Here is a 25296-nt window from a genome sequence, read left to right on the forward strand (position 1 = left end):
TAATTCAAGTGAATATTTTGCGTGTGTCGTCTCCGTACACCCGATCCCGTGAGAGTGGAGCCCACGTTGACATCTTTTGAATATAAACAACGAAGTAGGCACGTTAGCAACATCGAAACCATTTGCTGTTTGCGGATGGCAATTAATTCGACGACTCATTCTGGAAAGGATCGTCTATAATTTACTGCCTCTTCTGGTACTGCTGGGCGCCTCAGATCTGCATATGTGGTTAATGAGCCTGGTTAATGGTAATTGTTGCATGTACCAATCTCGGTTTTGCATTTGTTCGACTCCGCGAAATCTGGGTTTAAAATATTAAAAGGTGAGGATTAATGTCCGTGGGATGGATTCGCGGTGAAAAAATAATAATTACAGTAAATTTCCACGGCCGATGCAGACGCTAAGTGATTATTTGGGCTCATTTTTTTTGAAACGACGAACCCACATACGCAGGATCAAATCCGAGTATATTTATGCAAATCCAACGTCGCTGTTTTTGAAGCAGGAACCTTCGTCCGCATAATGAACACATCTCGGCCGTATTGTCGCAGCCGCGGTATATAATTATATCATCGTTTAGCGTACAGATGTCAGACAACAAGGCATTGTGTGTAGCCGGGGCAATGTCGAACATTGTCTTTGTAGTACCTATGGCCCAAGACGGGTGAAGAACTGGACATTTTTATTGGCGGGACGTGAGTGTGTCGTCGTCTGTCACTGTCACATCGGGGTGGCTGCGATTCGAGACATCTCCGAGACTGGATGTGGATCTTATCGGTAGGCGGGATCTCGTCATTGTGCTCTTTTCGGCCGTCGATTATCCACATTATTTTATTTTTTTTTTTTATGCACGAAACGGTTTCGTGTCAATTTTTGCGGCGTTAAACCGAAATAAAACCGTTTTGCGGCGCATAAATCTCGGGCGCCGCAGAAATTGTAAACATTGTCGTCGCAGTTAGACCAGGATGACCGGACCGTATATCAATATTTATGACCAATAATCCTTACAATCGCACAACAGCCCCGTAATTAATTGCCGCTTTAAATAATTGTTTTACGAGCATCTCCGATATGGGGCTTAAAAAGAAATGTCAATAAGCTGTTCTTATTTATTGCTTATAAGCATAAAAGCTATTGAGAGCCTTTATGACGTCCTTTGATTCGTTATTAAAATTAATGGCCGTTCATCCTGAATGGGAATTCAGGACGGAATATTAGCTCTCGTGTTTGTATCTCTTTATATCGGTGGTTTACACGTCTCTCCGGCATGTTTCTTGAATTTAATAAACTTACAGTATTTATTTCTTCCTTCGTTAACGTTAATGATCTCAAGAAGGGTTTTATTGGCGAATATCTGCGCAAGTAGCACACACACCGTTTGCTTGATGTAATATTTTGATGGATGCAACAAAGTACTAATGTTACCATTAGATATCCTTTAATTAAACAACATATATTTACGATTCGCCCAAAGCGAAGTATTAAAAGTAAGCACCTAGTTATACTGCGTTTCCATTACAAAGAGAATTATTATCTTTAAAACATGTTAATAGTCTGTTAATTGCACAGGTGTCCTCAGGAGGTTGATAAACTATTTTTACTACGGGACATATTCCGCTATTTGAAGAAAAAAAAAATAATCCACGTTTTACGCACCAATAAAAGATTTTATTACTGTCCTAACACATCGGCCATCATTACGCCGTTGAAAAACAATACGCGAAACGCTTCGGACGTCAAAACGAACGCGGTTTATAATACAAGTGGCTTCTTAACGTAAAATTGAGATTCTACACTGAACGCAATAAATAGTAGCGGTTTCTTGAATTACAATGTTTGCGAAATTGGTATCAATATTTCACTTAAAATGAATGTCTGGCATGCTACCGGTAAAAGGCGACAGCCATTTTGCACCAGTGCAGTTCGATTTTAAATATATTTCACCTTATGAAGAACGGTTTATTATTTATTCAAAATTAATCGCAAAATTCCTTGAAACGACTGGGTTGGTCTCCACGCTTTTATAAAATTCCATTTTTTTTTTCATGCGCCACATACTATAATATGTCATGTTAATCCGACATATCATGTATCGGAAACAATAGCAATTATATATTCACTCAATTAATTTAATAAATTCTTAACTGATTAGATAACGTGTTTTAATTGAAAAAACGCTACTGTGGAATAAATTACTTGCGTTATTATTATTATTATTATTTATTTATATGCGTTTCAGTAAAAAAAAAACGCATTTCTGAAACAATTCAAAATGTGACTTTATCATTTAGCGACAGTCATTAGGACTTTTAATTGCATGCAACCGAGAAGTTTATTATATTGTTTTTATATACATACATATATATTTGCATTGCAAAATACCTGCAGCATGGAAAAAAGAATCTTTTCCCGTCTGTTGCAGTTCTAAAATCCAATATAATTGATTTTTTATACCCATGCCCTGTTTGGGCACCTCCACTGTGCAGAAATGAGAATGAAATCAGGAGGTTCTCAGGCACGGATATTATCCGTTAAATTGAATACATTCCATCACGGCCATAGAAGACACCGGGCACCTTAACACTGTCGTGTAACACAACAAAAACACCACATAAAAAAGGCACACACCAAAATGAAACTATTAATACCACTGCGATGAAAGCAAAAGAAAAAACTTCAAGCGTTTCAGTTTGGTACGTTGAGAAAGAGACAAATTACAAATAATTTCAATCAAGGAAGTCGTAGTTTGCATAAACGTTTACATGTTCTGTTATGTTTTCCAATGGTAATGCTCATTAGCAAGTACAATGGGAAACATTTTGTAAATTGCTTTTAATACACTTGTAACAATTATTATAATTGTTTCCTGTCGCGTTAATATTTTACAGTAATGTGTAAATGATATTTTTTTATACTATTCGTTTTGCTAATTCGTGTCTTTTTGGTTTTTGCAGAGATCGTTTACCCTGATATTGCAGGCTATGGATCACAACAATTATTCGGTTCCTGGTAAGTTAAATTTTAAATTATTAATATTTCACATATTATATTAGTTTTATTTACAAAATTGTATCTACATTATGATGCTTATAGAATCGTGGTTGTAAAGCTTTTGAAAAATCTTTCCAAAAACTTTCAAATATCCAAGTTCACGATTCTAAATTAGGTTTGATTGATTTTTTTTTTTATTTTTATTTTTAGATGTAAATTTTGTAAATAAAACAATTTAAAGCTTGTTGTTGTTAAAAAGCATTAGTAAAACTTGTAGTACGTAACTTCTCAAGAATGGTAAAAGTTCACAAATGAAATTATGTTAGCTTTATTTAAAAAACATGTTGTGAAAGGCTTTAGTAAAGCATTTAAGAAATCTTAGTACATATATTTTAAGAATTTTCAAAGGTACAAGTTTACAATAAATTTGAAATTATGTTAGTTTTATTTATAAAATATATTATAAAGATAAAAAAAATATTGATCCCACTAATAAAATATCAGTAAAACATTAAAGAAATCTTAACACTAATCTGCTTAAGAATTTTTTCATCATAATTTACTCAATAGTGATTGAAAAACATTTGAAAAGCTTTGGAGAAATCTTAATACATATCTTGCTACAAATTTTTAAAGCTCCAAATTCACGATTCACAATTTTATCTAAAAAATATACAAATTTTCATCTCATCACAATTTACAGAATAGTAATTGAAAAATATTTATAAAGATTTTGACAAATCTTAACACATATATTGTCACAAATTTATTTAAAAAATACAATGTTTTATTACATGCCAAATTAAAGAGAAATGGTTGAAAAGTTTTAGTAACGCTAATTCTAGTTTTCAGTAAGTTACAAATTGTGTTAGACTCATTCAAAAAATTTCATCATGAAGAAACAAAATTCGATGTCATCAAAATTAAAAGAAATTTTTAAAAAAATGCATATGAATATGGTAATGTTTAGACAAATTCTCGTGGTTCAGTAAACCTGTATTCCTGAAATGGGTCCTGACCTTGCCCAGGGTGATTCCATAATTGGTATGCGCCGGTTACGATTACCGGCCTACCGTTTGCACACCCTTAGGTTAGTCGTGTTCCTCGACCGATCCATTCATACCACACTTCCACATTTGTTCCTCGACATGCCAGATTAATCGATGGTTTAAGGCACATTTCGGTTTTCGTTATTGTAACTTTTAATCAACGAGATTATTATCACGTAAAATTATGGACATTATTAAAATTATAGTCTTTATCGCGCATATTTTATTCGTAATAATTTATTGATATGCTAATCGGGGATAATTTGTGCTGCTTCATTTGTTTTCTGTATTGAAATGTGTTACCACAGTGGTTTACTTCCGAAAATTTTATTATATTAATTGATTTTACACGATATAATTACACAACTTGATTTGTATTATAATTGCAATGTAATAAACCATTAAATTTCAATACATAACGCTAAATTATAATACAGATAAATACCTGGAAACTTTTAACGACGTTACAAGAACAAAACCTGAAGAATTTTAAATTATTATAGTCCTTGATACTGCATTATAAGATAATTAGACTGCATACACTTAATGCAAATTACAAAATTATTCAGATTAAGACTATGATTTAACAAAAATGACATACATTTAGCAACTAGGATAACCCGATAAATGATTAAATAAAGATTGTTATCCTATACAATGGTATTATTACGCAATTATTTAATTAGCATGTAAATGTGATTGATGTCTTCCATTATTAATATCTAATTTAACAATTTAGTTTATTAATGTACAATAAAAAACAACCCATTTTATTTAAACAATTTCAATCCAAAGATGAAGGGAATTGACGCGTTCGCGTGGACTATGTTATGAAAAGTACTTGGAGGCCCACGCAAAAGAAAAAAACTCGTATGAAACAAGTGTTTTGTTTAAAGTAGCAAAAGTGTCATGTTCTAGTAGGTTAATTGGGTTTATTCTGAAAACACCACTCGAAAGAGCGATGTGTGTACCGTGTGGGCCGGTCCTTTCATAAGTCAATACACACTCAGAAACACATCTGAGAATAGGAAATAAAACGGCGGAGTGTTCATTAATGTATGCACGGACGCCCACAAATCGTGATTTGCAAAAGCCAACATCTCCACACCGTGTGTAATTATTTTCCGTGGCCGGGGCCTTCTTAAATAAGTAATTAATACGTGTATGCAATCAGAGGCGGGAAAAATACTATAAATTTATTATAATTGATGTCCGATGGGAACAAACCGTACTGCGGTTTTCAACTTCTACAGTTTCCGTAATTTTATGTGTTGATTTTTGTTTTGTTACAGCCGAAGACAACATAATTGAGGAGGCCAACTATTCGGGAATAATTGATCCGAGCTCGGAGTGGCACACGTTGAACCACAACATCGCGTCCCGGCCCCGGATTACGTACAGGGTGAGGGTGAAATGCGACACGCACTATTACAACGCGACGTGCACCAAGTTCTGCAGACCGAGGGACGACAAATTCGGTCACTACAGATGCGACACCAACGGCGACAAGGAGTGCATTGATGGCTGGAAGGGTTCGACATGTGAAGTTGGTGAGTAAAACCTACAAGGGGACAGCTTAGTTAACCCTTCCGAGATTCTTTATATAATTAATTCAATCTAAAAACTTAGTTTTTATTCATGATTAATTTTAATTAATTTAACCATATAGACACAAATTTAAATAATAAAGTAAACAATAAAAATTTTAATATTATAAAGAAGATAACTGATTGTTTAAATCAAAATTAAATACTAATCTAGAAAAAAATATTGCAAGATTAATTGATAATTAATTTATTTTGTTTTTCCTTTCAGCTGTTTGTAAAACTGGATGTCATCCAACCCACGGGAATTGCAACTATCCCGGGGAATGCAAGTAAGTAATTCGTCGGATGGACCTGATTCGTCAAAAAATGCTAAAAATCTGACAATTTGTAACAGGCTAATTAATTTCAGCGCAGTAAAAAGTAACAGTAATTCAATGGCCCGATGGATGTTAAGATAACACGGTTTATGGGTTTAATTTTTTTAATTCACATCATTATAAGACACCTGTTTGAATGTCACAAAAACGTCCTGATAGATACAGATTTTATTATGTTGATTATAAAGGAGATAAAAGTTTACGGTTTTTACAAGATTTTATATTTAATCCGACATAAAAAAAGTGCTACAGCAAAATTTTGCAATTGACACATTTGAAATTGAATGATTAATTGATGAAATAAAATCATGGACAGCTGAAATTCAATTAATATTGTAATAAACTCCGTGGGCACGCAGTTAATTACATTGTCTTTGTTATTGGCAGTTAACATTAAATGATGCAACAGAACAAGAATTCCTTCTAATACAGTTCCTATCGCCGTGAACCTGTAATTTTATTATTAACAATTTTCGCAATATTATTTCAAAATAAGCAAAGCATACGCCTAGTGCCTCGCAATTACGATTATCCAGACAAGGCGAATCTAGATACGATCGAAATCCGTGAGGAGACCATCTAACATTAATTATGAAAGAAAGCAGAAGGCGTAGTTTAAATAATAATAACAACAGAAGTTAATGTGTATCGGTCGGTCGTATCGCTTTCGGACGCGCCATAAAATATAGCCAAAAAATATAATCGTTTTGAATCGTTCGTAATTAAAAACGGATCAGCCCACGGTCATGAAATCGAGATGGGCATCTTTTATTCGGATAATTGTTCGTTTCTATTGAGCCTTTTCTAAGAATCTTTTTATATTATTGGAGATTTTTATAGTAAAATACAAAAAAAAAAAACAAATTTCTTGTATAACAGAATACAGCAAGTTCAGCTTTTCATGACTGTTTGAATTCAAATTGGATCACAATAGTTTAAGAAGAATTAATTAAATTGAGAAATGCAGAAAACACCTTTTTTTTATTTCTGTTGTTATATCTTAATCTAAAATGAACTTTATATAAGTTTTTCCACTAGAACAGTTATATAATATAGTATAGTAAAAAATCTATCACAATTTATAAATAAAACTTTTATTAAAATAATTATTATGTTGTACTGTATGTAAGAAATTTATAAATCTATTAAAAACTTTCAAAAATAGATAATTAATTAATGTAATAAGATCAATTTTATTTATTTATTTATGTAGGGTTAACAAATATTTAATATTAATTTTAGAGCACCATAAGAAGAATTTTTAGAAACACATGTTTTGTTCCAATTTTTAAATTTTCTCCAAGAAGGCGCTATTTTATCTTGTTAAGTTCAGTTTTCAATAATTAAAAAATACTCTTTCATTCCGATTATATACTATACAACGACGTATGTGTAATGTTCTTGTTATAAATTTATAAGTTTATAACTTGATACAATAGATATAAATTTTACTCCTTTACTTTTCTCCAAAAGTCCACTATTTCGTCATTTCAGTTTTTGGTGATCATAAAATGGGATTGACAAATAGTACAGCTACGTCTGGTTATACCACATTATACTTTCATATATATTAATTTTAGAGTACCATAGAAAAAAATTCTATTTTAAAAACTTAATTCAGATCTTTCTTATGTCAATACTTTTTTTCCAAAAATCCACTATTTTGTTTTATGAATTTGTCATTTCAGTTTTTGATGTTAAGAAAATACTTTTTAATATCATATAGTACTTATTCTTTCATGGAAATTTATTTTAGAATACCACAGAAAGAATTTCGATTTTAGCATACGCATCAGACCATTTTTCATGTCAATATTTAAAATTTCTTCAAAAATCCACTATCTTGTTTAACGGATTTGTCATTTCAGTTTTCAGTGATAATAATTCACTTTTGTGTGTGTACCTATGTGAAGTATCGTCGTCACAATTTATAAGTCAACGTTTGAACTTGGCCCAAAAATTGTAAGTTTAGAATGTGGTACAATAAATATGAATTTTACTTGACCTAGGACGTGAACGTCGCGGCATGGAAAGTGTGACGAAACAAAATTAATATCTAAAACTTCATACCACATTAACGTTAATCCCTCCAATAAAGAGCGGTTAACATTTCTTTTTTTTTTAAAGAAAGACGTAGCATGAAAATCAAGATGATGAATTCAAACGGCTTAAATAAATGATGCACGGTCATTTTTATGCACTTGTTTATCCACATCGCGAAATTGTACAGTAACCGATCGCCATATATAATTTAGTTAATTTCTGTTTTGACTGTGGAATTAATAAAATTTAAATCGGTTTACGAATAAATTGAAGGTATTTGCATGCGAGCAAATAAAACTGGAAGGACTTACATACAAGATTGAGAACACGAATAAAAAAAGTGGTTTAAAGGCCAGAGGCATTGCGAGTTGCTAGCAATTATTGTACCTATTACCGGTCGGTCCTACCACATTTTCATTTCAATTTACAACTATAAATACACAAATTATCTGCATAAAGGCAATGATTTAATAACGTTGCGCTTTATTAAGTGCTCTTGTAACGTTTGAAAATTGCCGATATTAATTAGATTAATAGACTCTTTAATTTAGATTTTAAACACTTCCCAGGGAGTTGGACGGGACGAGGCGCGAAACGACTTACATAAAAGCCTGTTTCACTTAAGCTTTACATATTATCATCGTCGTAATTTCACGATACAATTCCTCAATATTGTCATTAATTGGTCGCAGGAATCATATGGATACATATGAAACGGCCGATTAAGTAAAAAAAAAAGACGGGTGATTTATTATTTCCTGAGTGATCCATTACGCATCGGTCCCGGGCAAAATGATGCACGAGAAGCCAGGAATCGGTTTCCGGCAGCAGAAGTTTCTCACGTATTTCTTAATCTAAATCTGATTTACTTCTCCAATAATTGACGTATCTTCTTTATGTTACGCACAATTTACCGAACAATTGATATAATTTAATCTGCAGTTGTAGAACGAGGCTCGGCAACGAACACCGAGCCTTAATGTGGCATTACGCTGAACCATATAGACGTTTCTTATGTCAAACTGAAATTTAGTATTCGATCGTTAGACCGCTTTAGGATCTGGTTCTTGTAAACACTGAAACGTTTATGTTACAATTACAATTAATTTGAAATTGCACAAAGAATCGAGCGTCTGGTTTGGTATTGTGACTTCTGGATGCTTGGTTTTCATAAAAACTAACTGTTCGATACTGAATACGATAAATAAATAAAGAGCCGGTTCTGCTCTTTAACTATTATAATAACGAACGTTCGTTTTAATCAAATAATCTCTATTCCTGAGCTTAAATTTTATTTTTCAAAATGTCTCCAACACTTTTTAAAGTAAAAATAACGAATTTGATTGATGTAACCAAATAAATATTGTATTTATAATTTATTCAGGCTTGTCTAGAACAATAGGTTTATGTAAGTACATTTAAAGATTTAAAAATTACTTTAAAGTTCTCTTTTTAAGGTAAAAATAATGAATTTCATTAATGTGTCCAAATAAATATTGTATTTATAATCTATTCAGGTTTGTTTAGAACGATAAATTTATGCACCTAAAGATTTAAAAAATACTTTAAAGAAATTGATTGAGTGTAAAAATGATGTTTGTATTGAATAGTGAAGTTTATTTTTAAGACATTTTGCTTGAAAACAATGAACAATGGTTTTGAACGTTTATAAATTGATAGTGAGCCACCTGAATCGTATTTATTCGAGCCATAAAGGATATTGTTACGGCGTATTCTTCAAAAAATAATGCTCGAAAAAGAGAAAACAACTAATAGGTATGTAATGGCGGGTTTGTATTTTCATCTATGATTAAAGTCTCTGCTGGGTTTTATCTTGGACACGGTTTCTGGTTCCATATTATACGTTTCCATTATTCTCTCATATACCCACCATGAAATTTAGTTTCTTTTCAAACAGAATGACTTAGTTTTTAAGTATTTACTATTAATATTTCCGTCTAGCGAGCCATTATGTCGTTAATAACTCTATTACCGTTTTAAAGGATTGAGCTCGCGAATTTGCTATGGTCGCCGCCACAATGGGGCAAAAAGTGTCGGTTGGTGGTATCCGGAGGAGCAGCCCTTTGATCCGTTGTGCATTTGACCGCCTTAAAGGGTCGACGTGGAAGGTCTCGCGAAATTCAATGCGGCGGAAACCCGACAATGCGCCGCACAAGCAATTATCAGGCTGCTTCCGTTGACAAATGGTCTCTCTTAAAGATCTGTTTTGCGCTCTTCAATTTTCAGTCTGAACATGAAACGGGTCGTTGACATCGCCACGAAACTGTTGCAACTCCCCACGTTTTCGTCGTGTGTACGTGTGTGCAACTTGTAATAGAACGAAGCTGAAACCGATACTCATTTACGGACGCATAATCGCCGACTAATTGACCAATTTATATTTTCATTGCCTGTAATTATGTTTCTGTTTAAAATTGCGACTGTCTTTAAATAAATTTACATTAATACCTAATCGAATTCATTTACGATTTGTAATAAAAGTTGCGTGTGTAATTGAGGAGCTTTTTTGCCGGCCTGTCTGCGCATTTACATTAATACATTATTTATGTCGCAGATTTCCACCACTTAATCGAAATTATACATGCGCGGGATACGTTATTTAATATTTATACTTGCGACACATTCTTATAAAAACGTTTCAAAATACAGTCAGTTTCTGTTGCAAAGACTGCAAATACTGTTTTCACATGGAGCTAAGCTAGATAAGAAGTCGCATTACTAAATGTCAACGCATCAAATGTGTAAATAACACTGATATTTTATTGTATTGAGTCACATGTTTACACACTAATTCCTATATTGATTTTAATTTTATTTATTTATTTACAGTTGTCGACCCGGTTGGAAAGGAGATTTCTGCGATCAGTGCGAGCCCTATCCGGGCTGCAAACATGGATATTGCAACGGATCTTCTTGGCAATGCATCTGCGATACCAATTGGGGTGGAATTCTCTGCGATCAAGGTTTGTTCATAGTCTACCTCCCTTTACTTTTATTCTGCTGCAACTTTAAGGAACGGTTGCCTTGGAAAAATGTAAAATGCTCTTATGGTGTAAGCTGATTAACTGCTATAAATGTGACCAAAACTTCCCCCTTTTAGGCACAAAATAGTTCTTTTTTGAAATTCATCTAAATACTTTAAACAAACAGTTTATAAGGTTGTAACCAGTTACCAGATTTTAACTTAGCCATTAGATAGAGAATAAAAATGTCTTTCAAATGAGGATTACAAGAACACCCTTCCCATTGCGTACTTTATGACAAAATTTAGTTAAAATGGCAACAATTTACACCTTTTTTTAACATAAGTCGATATTTTTTCCATTCAAAAGTTATCAGACGTCCTCATTATATTATATACTAACTGGAATACTAAGATTGTAATCCTTGTCATATTAGATTTATAACAGAAATAAAATACCACAAGACGAAAGTCTCGTGAAGATCCAAATTGTTTCCATAGAGCCTCAAATGATTCTAGCAACGGAAGAGGGGGTTTTCCAGGTGAAACTAATGGTACCGCAGGCATTGATTTACAATTCAAAGTAAAAAGATAAAAATAAGTACTTTTTCACATAAAAATGTTTATTTTCAGTATTTCTTTATGTTTCTATGCTTAATGTTTAATGTAATTAATGACAAAGTACTAGTATTAGACATTTCTAATATTTTAATATATTTATATAGTATTAAATATTAAAATTCCAATATAAACTAAAAAATTAAATTATTTATTTTTTATTAATAATTAATAAGAGTTTGAACTCTTAAAATGCCTAATTTATTGTGAAAACTTAAAATACTCTTTACAGTTTTACAAAAAAATTACAAAAATTGAGAAATCATCTTTATAATTTATAATAAATTTATAATAAAAAATTAATGATAAAACACTAGAATTAGACATTTCCAATATTTTAATATATTAATATAGTATGAAATATTAAAATTAAAATTGCTATATTAACTGAAATATTAAATTTAATCGTTTATTTTTAATGTTACATATTCTTTTTTAAAGAAATGGGTAATATATTATTAAATTACCACAGTTTTCTGCTTTACAATATAAATTAAGTAAAAAAAATATCATTTCCATAATTTATAATAAAAAATAGAATGACACACTTCAAAAGTTTTATTATAATAATGCGAAATAAAATATGAAATTAATTAATGTTTTTTTTTTTAAATTATACTGTCTACATACATTTACATTAACTTTTCAGTACTTCTCTTGATGTTTATCAAAGTTTTTACATTGGTACCTTATTGTTATTTATTCAGATTTAAAAGTTGTTTTACATAGACATCAATTTATAGTCCAATTTACTAGCATAAAAATTGGTGAAAAATAAAACTGTACCTTCCAATAAAAAATTGGAGAAGAAACGCTGAACTGAAAAATGAAAATTTTCTGATATTTTTAATAGAAATCATGATATTTACGGTTGCCATTTTAAAAAATCTTTCAATGCGTATGTGGGGGCCCGATATCAATATTCAATCAAAATTCCAGTTCGGTTTGAATCGCGCCGTCCAACAATACGAGAAATTTTGATTAAATTCCCCCAGCCCCGGACGAGTCTCGGATAATTTAATTAACTTTATATTAAACATACGAAAATATTTGTAGGAATTGAATTATGCCGAACAATAAGAAACTATTCAGTATAATGATATTCCAAATTCGTACTGTACAATGACGGCGTGATACTGAATAGATTAAGCTGTCAAACTTGTAACATAATAATAAAAATTTAACCGTAAATAATGACCCATTATGATCAAAAGCCATAAAAAACATTGTGAGTTCAGCAGATGCGACAGTGGGCCTTTGTGTGGCGAGAGTGCGCGAGAGACCACACTTAGGCAACTGTCTGGAAACCAAAAAAAAAAAATAATACAGTCTCATAAAGGACCCCATGGTCATTCATCAAAAATATATAAAAAAGTGGATCACAATGTCGACGTAGGGGCGCAACAGTGTTACGTTCAAGTGCGGGGATTATTGCCGTTACGCTAGGTGCCCCGAAATAATGGCGCACTTGATCAGTCTACAAGATCACCCCACATCGATAACAGATTCAATGTTTGCAGTTGCGGTTTAACAACCCTTTAACTCTTTTCCTTTTTTTAATGTGTACGCGAACATGTGCGCACTTACACGCCCCCGTCGTACGAATTCGAATTTTAACCATGTGTTAATTGTCCCATTATTTTTTTTCTCTCGCCGCAGATTCGTATCGCACACTCTTATCCTTATGCGTATGATCAGGCGGATTTGGTTCGGTAAATAAATCCATTTATTCACGGACTGAATTAACACGTCTATGATAAAATTTTAATGAAGAGTAATAAACGTGCACATTACATTAAACATACATATTAAAGATGATGGATTGAGTAATTTAACAATAAGACAGATGAGATTATTAAATTTGAAGCACAAATCTTCAATAATTAATTATACTGTCTGGTGTATTAATAAAAAGGTAAGGGGAAACGAATTAGTCACGACTAGATTAGCCGTTACTCACTCATAATTCGGCTGTACGTTTGGACCAACCAACGTCGTGACGAATTGCGAAGAGATAGAACGTGCGGGGGCAACATTTGCCGTCGAAACGGCGTTGAACGTTTTTTTACATTTGAAAAAACTCGTAAAGCATCAGTATTTTTGGTGGCGCAATCGTACAGTACCACCGTGCGATCAGCACCAGTTTGGAGGCGCGTCTCTCCCAGCATCCGGTCGGGATTAAGCCACGGTTTTAAAGTTTTAAAGAGCGGAGGCAAAAAGGTGCCAGACGATGGCAGCGCGATTGGCTTAGCACCTGTACACCCAAGGATCCCACGGTCTCTTGAAACTGCTCCAACTGAAATATCATGCACATGTCCGCGCGGCCAGCGCTCCGGCTCCGATCTTTAACGGCTTTACATTTTTATCGGTAAGCTGCTTAAATTGGTTTATGGCCGCATCTCCCGTGCATACATACACACACACACACACACACACACGCATACGCTCCAACCAACGGATAACAGGAAGTTCACTGAAGGAGCGAACTGCCAATCCCCGAGGCAAGTTTTATACTCACCACGTTCTCTCTCTTCCTGGATTCAAGTTTGGTTGGAAAAAATCATTCCCAAAATTTATAGCTATTATCGTAATTTTATTATAAACTAAAATGATTATCATAAAAAAAGTGCAAAATTTGAATAAAATTTAATATTTTCACAAACCAATTTTTACGGTGTTAATAAATTAATTGATTAAAAAATCACCATTCCTTAATTTGTAATAAATTTTAATAAATGAGAAAGTATTAATACATTTATAATATTTTAATATATTAATATAGTATTAAATATTAAATTTCCAATAAAACTAAATTATAAATTAAATTATTTATTTTTCATTAATAATTAATAAGAGTTTTAACTCTTAAAATGCCTAATTTACTGTAAAAACTTTATAATTTATAATAAAAAATTAATATTAAAATATTAGAATTAGTCATTACAAAATAAATTGAAAAATCATAATTTTTTTAATTTATAACAAATTCATAATAAAAACTGATAATGGTAATATAAATATTAAAATTAAAATTCCAATATAAACTAAAAAACTAAATTATAAATTAAATTACTTATTTTTTAATAATAAATAATAAGAGTTTGAACTCCTAATTTATTGTAAAAACTTAAAAAACTCTTTACAGTTTTACAAAAAAATTACAAAAATTGAGAAATCATCTTTTTTATAAATTATAATAAAAGTTAATGATAAAATATTTGAATTAGACATTCGAATGTTTCAATATATTAATATAATATTAAGTATTAAAATTAAAATTACTATATTAACTAAAAAAATCGTTTATTTTTCATATTATATGTTCTCTTTTAAAGAAATGTCTTCAACTTCTTTCAGTAAAATTAATAATGTTATACAGTTTTACAACAAATTTCAAAAAAATTAAGTAATATATTATTAAATTATTATGTTTTACGTTTTTTTACAATATAAATTAAGTATCATTTCCATAATTTATTACAAAAAAAAAATATTATAGAATGACGCACTTTAAAAGTTTTCTTATAATAATACGAAGTAAAATATGAAATTAATTAATGTTTTTTTATCATACATTAATTTTTCAATAATGATTAATAAAATTTTAAAATTACTAAAATACCTAAATTATTGTATAAGTTAATAAATTCGTTATATAATTTTGCAACAAATTAAAAAAATGACTTAACATATTATTAAATTATCACATTTATATATTTTACAAACGTTTTGGCAATACTATACTACAATACTTAATTTTATTAATTTCCTTAATTTGTAATAAAAATATTTAAATAATAATATAAAATATTAGAATGGCACATTTAAATTTTAATATAATTATGTGAAATAAAATATGAAATGAAAACATTTTCATTTCATTTTTTTTTATTGCACTTTCTACGTACAGTAACTTTTCAATAATAATTAATAAAACCTTAAAAATCTAAATTATTATATAAGCTAATAAATTCGTTATACAGTTTTACAACAAATTTACAAAGATATCATTAAATTATCACATATTTATATTTTACAAACGTTTTTGCAATACAAATTAATTTAAAAATCATGATTTTCATAATTTATAATAAACATATTTAATTAATAATATAATAAAATATCAGAATGACATATTTCAAAAGTTTTATTATAATAATGTGAAATAAAATATAAAATGAATTCATGTATTTTTTATTATTATTATATTGCAGTACAGTACATTATTGTCACAGTAAATTTTCAGTAATAATTAATAGAAGTTTTAAAATTCCTAAAATAGCTAAATTATTGTTTAAGCTAATAAATTCGTTCAGTTTCACATAAAATTTACAAAAACTTAATAACATGTTATATTTTAATCATTATATTTCTGTCTGTGAGTATAAACTAAATTAAAATTTATGAAACAATTAATCAATATCACATTACAATTTTCAATAAAAACTAAATAGTTTAATATGCTTTATAAAGGTGAGGTTGTAACTTTTTTCAGTGTTAATTAAATAAAATCTCTGCTTTTAATTCTTAAAATGCCTAATTTATTTTAAAAATTCGTTATACAGTTTTACATTTCCATTAGTTCAGATACCGATATTATTAAAAATTATAAAACCTACGCATTATATTCTCCCGTGCATAAGTGCACACAAGCTCTTTTGCCTCAGAACCATATTGTTAATTATCAATAAATAACATACCTATTAATAATACGTGTGTTGGGAACATAGCCTGCACGATATCAAAAGTATAAGGCGTTTGATCAGTAATTATAAAATAACAGTAATTACAATTATAATAAAGTTCATGAACATTGCCTTTTACCAAAGGGTAATAAGTTTGCGGATCGCTGGAACGTTTATCTGTTGGGCATGGGAGACGTTTGAAATTTAAAACAGAAAAACTTCCCGTCATGCAAAAGGTCGCAGTTTGCAATTTAAAAGGGATTTATATTCATTAAATTTAAACCGAGATAAACAGGTGATGCCTTCTTAATATACCTTAAAGTTATCTTAATGAGTTTTCGATATGAATCAGCTTACACCAAAAATATATTAGAGCTTCGTCACCTTAAGTAGTAAATAGTTAATATATAATAATTCTTTAATTAAGGGTCTATCATCGATTTTATTAAGATACTAAATACCTTTTTAATACGTTTTAATCCAATCAATGGCCATTTCGGATCAACGTCATATGGTATTATATATAGGCCATCTGATAGGATCTGTTTTTATTTTAAACTACAAGGGCGGCATTATAATGTATACATCTATTGTGATTTGTGTTTACTTCGGGATCCCTTCACGAGTCATTGATCGAAATATCTGTCAAAGAGGGGTACGACGACGGATAATGCTCTCAAATCCCCTCGGGGCTTTTTTATGTTTTTTAATCTGCTTAACTCACTACTCCAAACAGTTGGTCAAGTGCGTGAAGAGTAACAACCATTGATTGATTATTTCCAGATTTGAACTATTGCGGCACCCACGAACCGTGTCTCAACGGAGGGACCTGCGAAAACACCGCTCCCGACAAGTATCGGTGCACTTGTCCCGAAGGTTTTTCGGGAGCGAACTGCGAAACCGTCGACAATCCGTGCGCCCCGGCGCCCTGTCTCCACGGTGGCACATGTCTGGAAGCGGGGGGCTCCTTCAACTGCGAATGCGCCCCCGGATGGACCGGACCCACATGCAGCATCGGTAAGTGTGGAACAAGAACGAAAACCGTTTGGTTTACGAGCATTCTAGACAGTTGCACAATTGATTAATTGTGAAAGTTTATCTAAAATGGGATTGATGTAAATATTCTTGGTACTACCACACAGACATCCATTTAGATATGTTTATTTCAATCTGGTTTGCATGTATTTACTATATAGGTAAGTGATTCAGCCAGTCATGAATATATCATGTGTGTCTTGCAAATAAATCTTAATCACTATTTGAGAAAACCGGGCTTGAAACACGACCTCATGACATCTCTGCGAGTTTCGAATTGAAGATCCTGATCCAATCAAAACTTACGATCATATTCGGAATCAATTGCCTTCAATTGTGAATTCTTTTGCCCCGTTACCGGATTTTTATTCAGACCGGCTTATTAATTTACGACCGTGGCAATTTGTATACACGATGGATAATTATTCAATTGTCAAATATCCCCTGGAACAGGTTTACGAACATGTGCGTCTAAATTAGTCGCATTAATCTAGAGCAAATACTTGAAATGACTGCCGTTGCGTAATCGTAGTTATTTCATACCTAAACACGTCTCGATTTCCTATTAGACCAATTCTCTCATAACAGGTACGCGTGTTTTGTTTTGTTTTTCTCAAAACTAGTCTTATCGGCATTCACCATCTCACTTTGAAAATATGGATGACGACCGTTATCTGCTTTATTAATTGATTCGTTGTTCGAACTGACAATTATATTTTAAATAAACGATGGTCTGCCCATTTCGAGACATTGGCATTTTCTAGGAAAAACCTAATTGACAATCTACATAAGCAGTTCCTACATGCCATTCTCATCAAAATGTGTAACAATTTACATATACACTATCGCGATAAAAGTGTATGTTTAAATATCCATTTTATTGTCAGTTAAGTTATGTTTGATAACAACAATACGGGAATAAAATTGGGTTATAATGGGTTCATTTCTGTATTTATTAATATTTGAAATAAATTCAATGGTCAAAAGTAGAGCTATACTATAAAATAAAACAACCTTACGTACATTTAGCCTTCCTTTATTTAGTATCCATTATTTTTATTTCAGTAGCTTTTCAATATAATCGTTCTATATTTCTTTTTGCATAGATTTTCTGTACAATTTTATTTCAATGGATTGAGATCTGTGTTGGACAAGACATACGTACTCCTTGAAAAGCGAACCATTCTTTAATTAACTTAGACTCAGGAATGAAGGGATTCTTTGCTGATTTTTTACCGACGCATTGAACTCCTTCCAAGGTATTCCTTCTGTTAAAATTGGTCCCCGAAATGATCGATATGTTTAAAATTAAATAGACTGCAATTTCACTCTCTCATATTTACGCATTTTTAGCTTTAAGGAACGATGTGGGATTGAGAAATAAATTATAAAATCAACTGTATTGATGATATATACGGTTTAATTGCTTTACTTATGAACGCTGCCCAAAATTAAAGTTATATAAAGACTATGTAAATAAAGATATCCGTATATAAAGGGAGATACTAAATGTTTAGACACTTAATAATTATAAAATTAATTAATTAAATTAAAAAGAATCATTCTTTGAATAAAATGATTATTTTTGAATATTGAAATATAAATTGATAGAAAAATCAAAAAGACACCGGAAAAAGCCGGTGTTGGATGACTTGAATGCAACAAAAAGAAAAATATGCATTTTCAATAAACTTCACAATGTGACTACCGTGTTGATTCTTATTAATAAAATGACAAATATTTAGTAACAACATCGCTTTAATTAAAACCGACCGCAGTTATATTTTATAGCGGGACATTAAAAATTTATTGGTGTTTCTCATAAAATTACCTCACATATTCTCTTCTATGTGTATCGCCATAAATACGTGGAATTTTATCGGGAGAAGCGTCTCGACTTCTATTAAATCAACATTTACTGCGTGTGATAATGCCCTGTCTTTTATAGGTTTTAAATTAGTTAAAAAATAAATAAATAAATTGAATGTCGTTCGACGTTGTAAAAAAAATCCGTTCCCAATAACGAAATACTTCAACGAGTTAACGAAGTGCTTTTATGGGGCTGCTCTGAATCTATCAACAACCGGCAGGGACAAATAGTTCTGAAGTGGTAGCGAAACAAGTGTTTTTTTTTTAATTGTGCGCGTCTTAAAAGGAGGGTTGTAAATTATCTTAAGAGCCGATTTAGCCCCTGAACAACTACTTTCGACTCGAGAGATTTATTGCTCGACTACTTAACTTTTTTTAAGGTCGTCAGTGTTTTCTCACTGAAAACTTACACATTCCAGTCGTCAGAACAGAAGTGTACTCTTTTAATCTGAGAACGTTAATGGTGCGCGGCCCTTTGTTGAGTCACATCATTTCGTTTTTTGTAGGCGCAAGTTCCGCATAGTTCATACGAAATCGTCCGATTATTGGTGGTTTTGAAAATCTCATTGATAAGACCGGCTCTCTCTCTCGAGAAAGATTCGTGTCGGAATAGGTGGCAGCAGCGGTGGAATGTGGGGTCAAAGGTGGAGAAGCGCATCGTTCTGGCGTAATTAAGTTTCCCCGCGATCGCAGCGCTCCCTACAAACTAATAGATATAATAACGGGGCGGGGAGCACCGTAATTGCCGGGTACGTTGCTGATTTATACAGACCGTGGCCGAGAACCTTCTTCTTCTTACCTTCCACCGTTGCCTCGGAGGGGCCCTCTTCTAACGTGTGCAGGGTCCACTACCAGAAATCCTCGTGCACATGCTTACTCACAACCATGTACCGTTGAAGATGATTTAGTCATATTTGTAAATGAAATGTTCGTTGCTAATGTTCGAAGACAAACCTGGCGAAGTCCCATTTTTATTTCACATAATTCTCCCACGATCGTAGGCTTATCTAATTTGTGGAAAGGCGCAAATGACACAGACCGATGCACTTTTATTTCATTCTGAGGTTTTAAAAATATTTTTATAATGCCATACATAATACGGATGTGCAATTAAAAATAACAACGAGAAAGGAAAGCTCGTCTAAATATTTTAATGTTTTTATTTTGTTTCGTTCAATTTTTCTCTGTGTTCGTCTGTGCGACCAGAGTTTATAGCGGCATTTATTAATGGTTATAGTCCGATAAGTGATCGATGCTATTGACTTTTGAATTCGTGGTATTTCACAAAATCGTAACGCAAATGATACTTGGCTGGTATTAAACGATGGCAGGAGAAAGTGAGGCTAAAATAATAGTTTTGTAGTGGAGTTGTTTTGGTACCACGCCTTTGATGCTGCCATCAAACGATGCACGGACCTGTTATTTTCCAAGAAGTAAAATTAATTGAGTTTTTTAAGAGCACTAAGCGGTTCTACCGACGTCTATAATGGATCTCGGGGCCCGACTACTTCAGTAAATGGTAGTTGTCTACCGTTTCCAAAATTGTTATTTAATAAATTATTCGATTTGGGAGATTGCCATTAACCTCGTCTGTAATTTGTAAGGTACAGAACTGATACACTTTTTATATTGGGTATGTAAAGACATCGACGCTACGCAGACGACGAACCTTTCAACATACTATCTATAATAACATCGAGAATTAGTATCCAACAATATTATAAATAATTCAGTGTTAGTTCCTAAATACCAGGATTAATTATGAACGTTAGAAATTTAATAGTGATTAAAGTATAATCAAGAAAAGGAGCCACAAGTATTATTAAGGAATTAATTAAGTTACACCTACACAAGAATCTAATCAAAATAACTTGTGTATTTATGATTAGCTACGGCCAGTACTACCACAATGGCTACTTATTTTTTTACTCAAATAACCATTCAGTGGGCGTGATTATACCCATAAAGTTCCCATTGATATAACATCTTCATCAAAGCCCATTTCCAGTTTGAGTTAAATTTGGTAGGGCGTCCGAGGAAATATGCCGGTGTCGGCCGCAATCCGGCGAGGAATGCACACACAATTTTTCTAATTTCAACTTTCATTGTTTGTCAGCTGTCAAAAGGATGAAGTACCGCCACTAAATAAATAACACGGCCGGTATCGATTGAGAATTAGATTAAGATGATGTATGTGATTCGTGTCTATACTGAACGGTACATCTAGTTTCTTCTCGACTATTTCAGATGTCATTATATGTTTTTCCTGTTGCAGACATTGATGAATGCGCCTCGGCCCCATGTCAGAATGGTGGCACTTGCGTGGACATGGAGAATTCCTTCAAGTGCCAGTGCTCATCGGCCTGGGAGGGACACGTTTGCCAAATCGGTATGCGCCCGCCAATTATCGATTGATACAAATTCGTAACTCGTTGTTCGATCGTTTCAGATGCTGACGAATGCTTGACGAACCCGTGCATTAACGCCGTCTCCTGCACGAACCTGGTCGGTGACTATCAGTGCAAATGCCGCGAAGGATGGACGGGACAAAACTGCGACCAGAACATCAACGATTGCGTGGGCCAGTGTCAGCACGGCGCGACCTGCATCGATCTCGTCAACGATTATCACTGCGCCTGTCAGCCGGGCTATACAGGTAAGTTAAATATCAAATTCCTTATTGTAATTAAAGATAGCCAAAATGGAGTGGGTAAATTTACTTCCGACTGGCCGTATCGTCACGGCTAAGTGTTACTTACCCACGCATCCCGCATTGTAAAATCGGGATTTCAAGAGGCATTAACTGCCGTGGAAGAGGCATTCCATAAAGTGAAACATTCACACGTCAGAGCGAATTCTAATGACACATTATTATTCCACGTTTTGCACGGAGCGAACCGACCAGCGTTCTTGCAGATTCACAGAAACTATTTATCGTATGCCGACACTGACGAATGTGCTATCTGTTCGAAATCTCCTTCATAAACCATCAGTTGATCCGTTTAATCTGCGGCGAGATCGATGAAACTGCGCTTACTCGAATCAGAGCACCGACTTAATGTAGCTCTTTTTTAAAAACAATCGATAATAAATATCGCCATGTAGCGCGGGTTCGCGATATTCGAAATAAAAATAAGAACAGGAAAGTGATTCGAGTCGCGATGCAACGAGACCTTCGCTCTTGCATCGCTCTTGTATCGCTCTTGCCGGAGCGAGTCAAAGTTCGGATATTCAATGCGGGTGGTCAAATTAAACTGTTGTTTACGCCGACATAATTATAATTGCTCCTTTTGATTTTATTTTTTTTATTATTATTATTGCAGGAAGGGACTGTCGGACGGACATAGACGACTGCGCCCCGAACCCCTGCAAAAATGGTGGCGAATGCGTGGACCAGATCAACGGATATCGCTGCATTTGTCCCGTGGGCATCACGGGACACGAGTGCGAGGTGAGTCGAACTTTTCTTTTGGAACGTCACACGGAAAGACTGACAAGCATTGATCGCGTCACATGGAGAAGAAAAAACGTTGCGATCGAAATGTACGGAGCCAAGTGCGTGGACACGCCCCCGCATGTCTCAGCTGCTGATACCTTTCTTGACGGCTTTATACGAGCCATTATCTTGCTTAAATGTCGCCATGGGGCATCGCTTGTGTTTTCTTATTATCGAGCGCATTAGCGCGGCCCCTAAAGATTCGCTCGTTCGCCGCGAGAACTCGGTAAATGTTGGTCATTACTTCTAATGTCCGTCCTCCGAAACGATTACCGTGATTATTTATTTGTGCGGTCGAAATGATGGATTCGATACCGCGGGGCCTCGCATTTAATTGTTTACGCATTAACGCGACACGAAACCATTTAGTTTAACTTTTTGTTTCTGTTACAGAACGACTTCGACCACTGCAATCCCGACCCTTGCCAAAATGGTGCGCCTTGCTTCAAGGCACAAGGAGACTATTATTGCCACTGCAACGAAAGGTGGCAGGGCAAGAACTGCAGTCAGCCGAGAATTACTTGCGATAATCCGCCATGTAACGGTAAGAACAATCAACAGTAATAAATTTATTTCAACAATCGTACGATCAACGATTTGGACCAGACCCAAAACTAAGTTTCGTTAAATGTTACAAATGTTTAACGCGTCGGTTTTAATGTGGACACGGCAGTGTGATGGAATCCGGGTGCAGTCCGTAGAAACAATTTAATCTCTCTAATATAAATGACATACATGTTGTTTTCCCGGCAAAGGCCACTGTTCCGGGGCGTTGATGGTGTGCGGAGCGCGGCGGATTTAGACGGCCATTAACAATTTTAGTGGTCGCGTCAATTAAACAGTCCAGATACAGCGGACAAGTAACGGGCACTTGACCACTCCGGCTCCATTTCTGTAGCAGCGGGACGTCCGGGACTCCTATGGAGCAGGGCTCCCCACTTCGGGTGTCTTGAAATTACCTGTCAACCGCGGTCATCGCGGGAGATTCATGTACAATATTAACACTGCCGTACATCTTGACCGTTCGCGCTCGCTCGCGCCTAAATTAAAAACCATTTATAATCCACGATGTGCGCGTCTAACGCCGATTCCACCATAAAAACCAATCAATCCGAAATAATTTCGTATGTTTTTTAATTAACTTGACAATAATTGATTTGTGGTGAACGGGCGTACGTCCTCGGAACGGGATTGGTGGTAATATTCAAATACGGACCACCGTCTGCGTTTCTTAAGCAACGTACCAATTACTCTGGTTAATTATAGAAAAAAAACCTAATTATTCCAATTCAGTGTAATTTGTTCCGTGGAAAAATCAAAATCGTATTTATGAAGCCACTGCCAAAAGAATTTTTAACAAATATTTTTGGACAATATTCTGATTGGTATCATTAATCAACATCACTCCTTATCCATCTCAGTACCTACGTAATTATCATCATTTTTAATGAATTTAGTATTGAAATGTAATTAAATTTTTCAATAACCGTTAATAGAAAAAACATTTGACTCATTTTCTCCAAAAGTTCATACATTAATTCAAATTAGATGTAATAGGAAATCGTTTTTATTGTAGGATTTGACAGCTGCGCCATAGTATCAGTTGGAGGCAGCCGATCGACTGCTCCCAGTCTGTGCGGTGAACACGGACACTGCGTCAAACACGACAACGATGTGTACAAATGCCAGTGCCAACCCGGATATAAAGGAAAATACTGTCATGAGAGTAAGTCACCAGTGGTCTTTAACAGTAATCGGAAACTAACATAATTCATAATTTATAGACATCAATGACTGCGAGGACCATCCGTGCAAGAACGGAGGCACTTGTGTGGACAGAGTTAACGCATTCCAGTGCATTTGCACTGAGGGATGGGAAGGCGCTCTCTGCAGTATAAGTAAGCCAGTCAAACACATCTATTTGTAGTTTTTAGATATACTAATCGCATCTTAACTTAACTTCTTCCCTTTTCTTACCCAAACAGAAGTTTTCGAGTCTTGAAATTAACAAAAACAACTTTGTTATAGACACAGACGACTGTAGCACCAACCCGTGCAGGAACAACGGTACGTGCATCGACAGTGTAGCCGATTTTGAGTGCGAATGCACCAACGGCTGGAAAGGCAAGACCTGTTCACTTAAAGACAGCCACTGCGATCACACGACGTGCAAGAATGGAGGTACTTGTCAAGATTTGGGCAACACGTTCGTGTGTATCTGTCCCCCAGAATGGGAAGGTACCACTTGCCATTTGGCCAAGCAAACCAAGTGCAGATCGAATCCCTGCTTGAACGGAGGAACCTGCGTAAACACTGGTGATTATTACCAGTGCATTTGCCGGGACGGTTTCGAAGGAAACCATTGCCAGGACGACGTCAACGATTGCATTCCGCAGCCATGCTACAACGGTGGCAAGTGTATTGATGGAGTGAATTGGTTTTTGTGCGAGTGTGCTTTGGGATTCACAGGGCCTGACTGTAGAATTAACATAAACGATTGTGCCTCGAATCCCTGTGGTTACGGAGGCACGTGCATCGACGGAATCGGGGATTTCAGATGTATCTGTCCCCCTGGACGTAGTGGAAAGATATGCAGTGGTAAG

The 25296-nt window shown here is 33.9% G+C and overlaps 1 protein-coding gene across 1 annotated transcript in view; it reads left to right on the plus strand.

The window, feature by feature from the left end:
* LOC109594111 (protein jagged-1b) overlaps positions 1-25296 on the plus strand; it is a 95004-nt gene that overhangs the window by 66886 nt on the left and 2822 nt on the right. The window contains exons 3-14 of the mRNA XM_049961653.1: positions 2955-3009; positions 5333-5590; positions 5856-5916; positions 10858-10991; positions 17077-17310; positions 21473-21586; positions 21647-21853; positions 22521-22648; positions 23087-23237; positions 24270-24419; positions 24478-24591; positions 24722-25291. Of these exons, the coding sequence (XP_049817610.1) occupies positions 2955-3009; positions 5333-5590; positions 5856-5916; positions 10858-10991; positions 17077-17310; positions 21473-21586; positions 21647-21853; positions 22521-22648; positions 23087-23237; positions 24270-24419; positions 24478-24591; positions 24722-25291 (2176 nt within the window). The remainder of the gene's footprint in view (positions 1-2954; positions 3010-5332; positions 5591-5855; positions 5917-10857; positions 10992-17076; positions 17311-21472; positions 21587-21646; positions 21854-22520; positions 22649-23086; positions 23238-24269; positions 24420-24477; positions 24592-24721; positions 25292-25296) is intronic.

This window comes from Aethina tumida, chromosome 1 (genome assembly GCF_024364675.1).
Source record: "Aethina tumida isolate Nest 87 chromosome 1, icAetTumi1.1, whole genome shotgun sequence".
In the NCBI taxonomy this organism is placed as follows: domain Eukaryota; kingdom Metazoa; phylum Arthropoda; class Insecta; order Coleoptera; family Nitidulidae; genus Aethina; species Aethina tumida.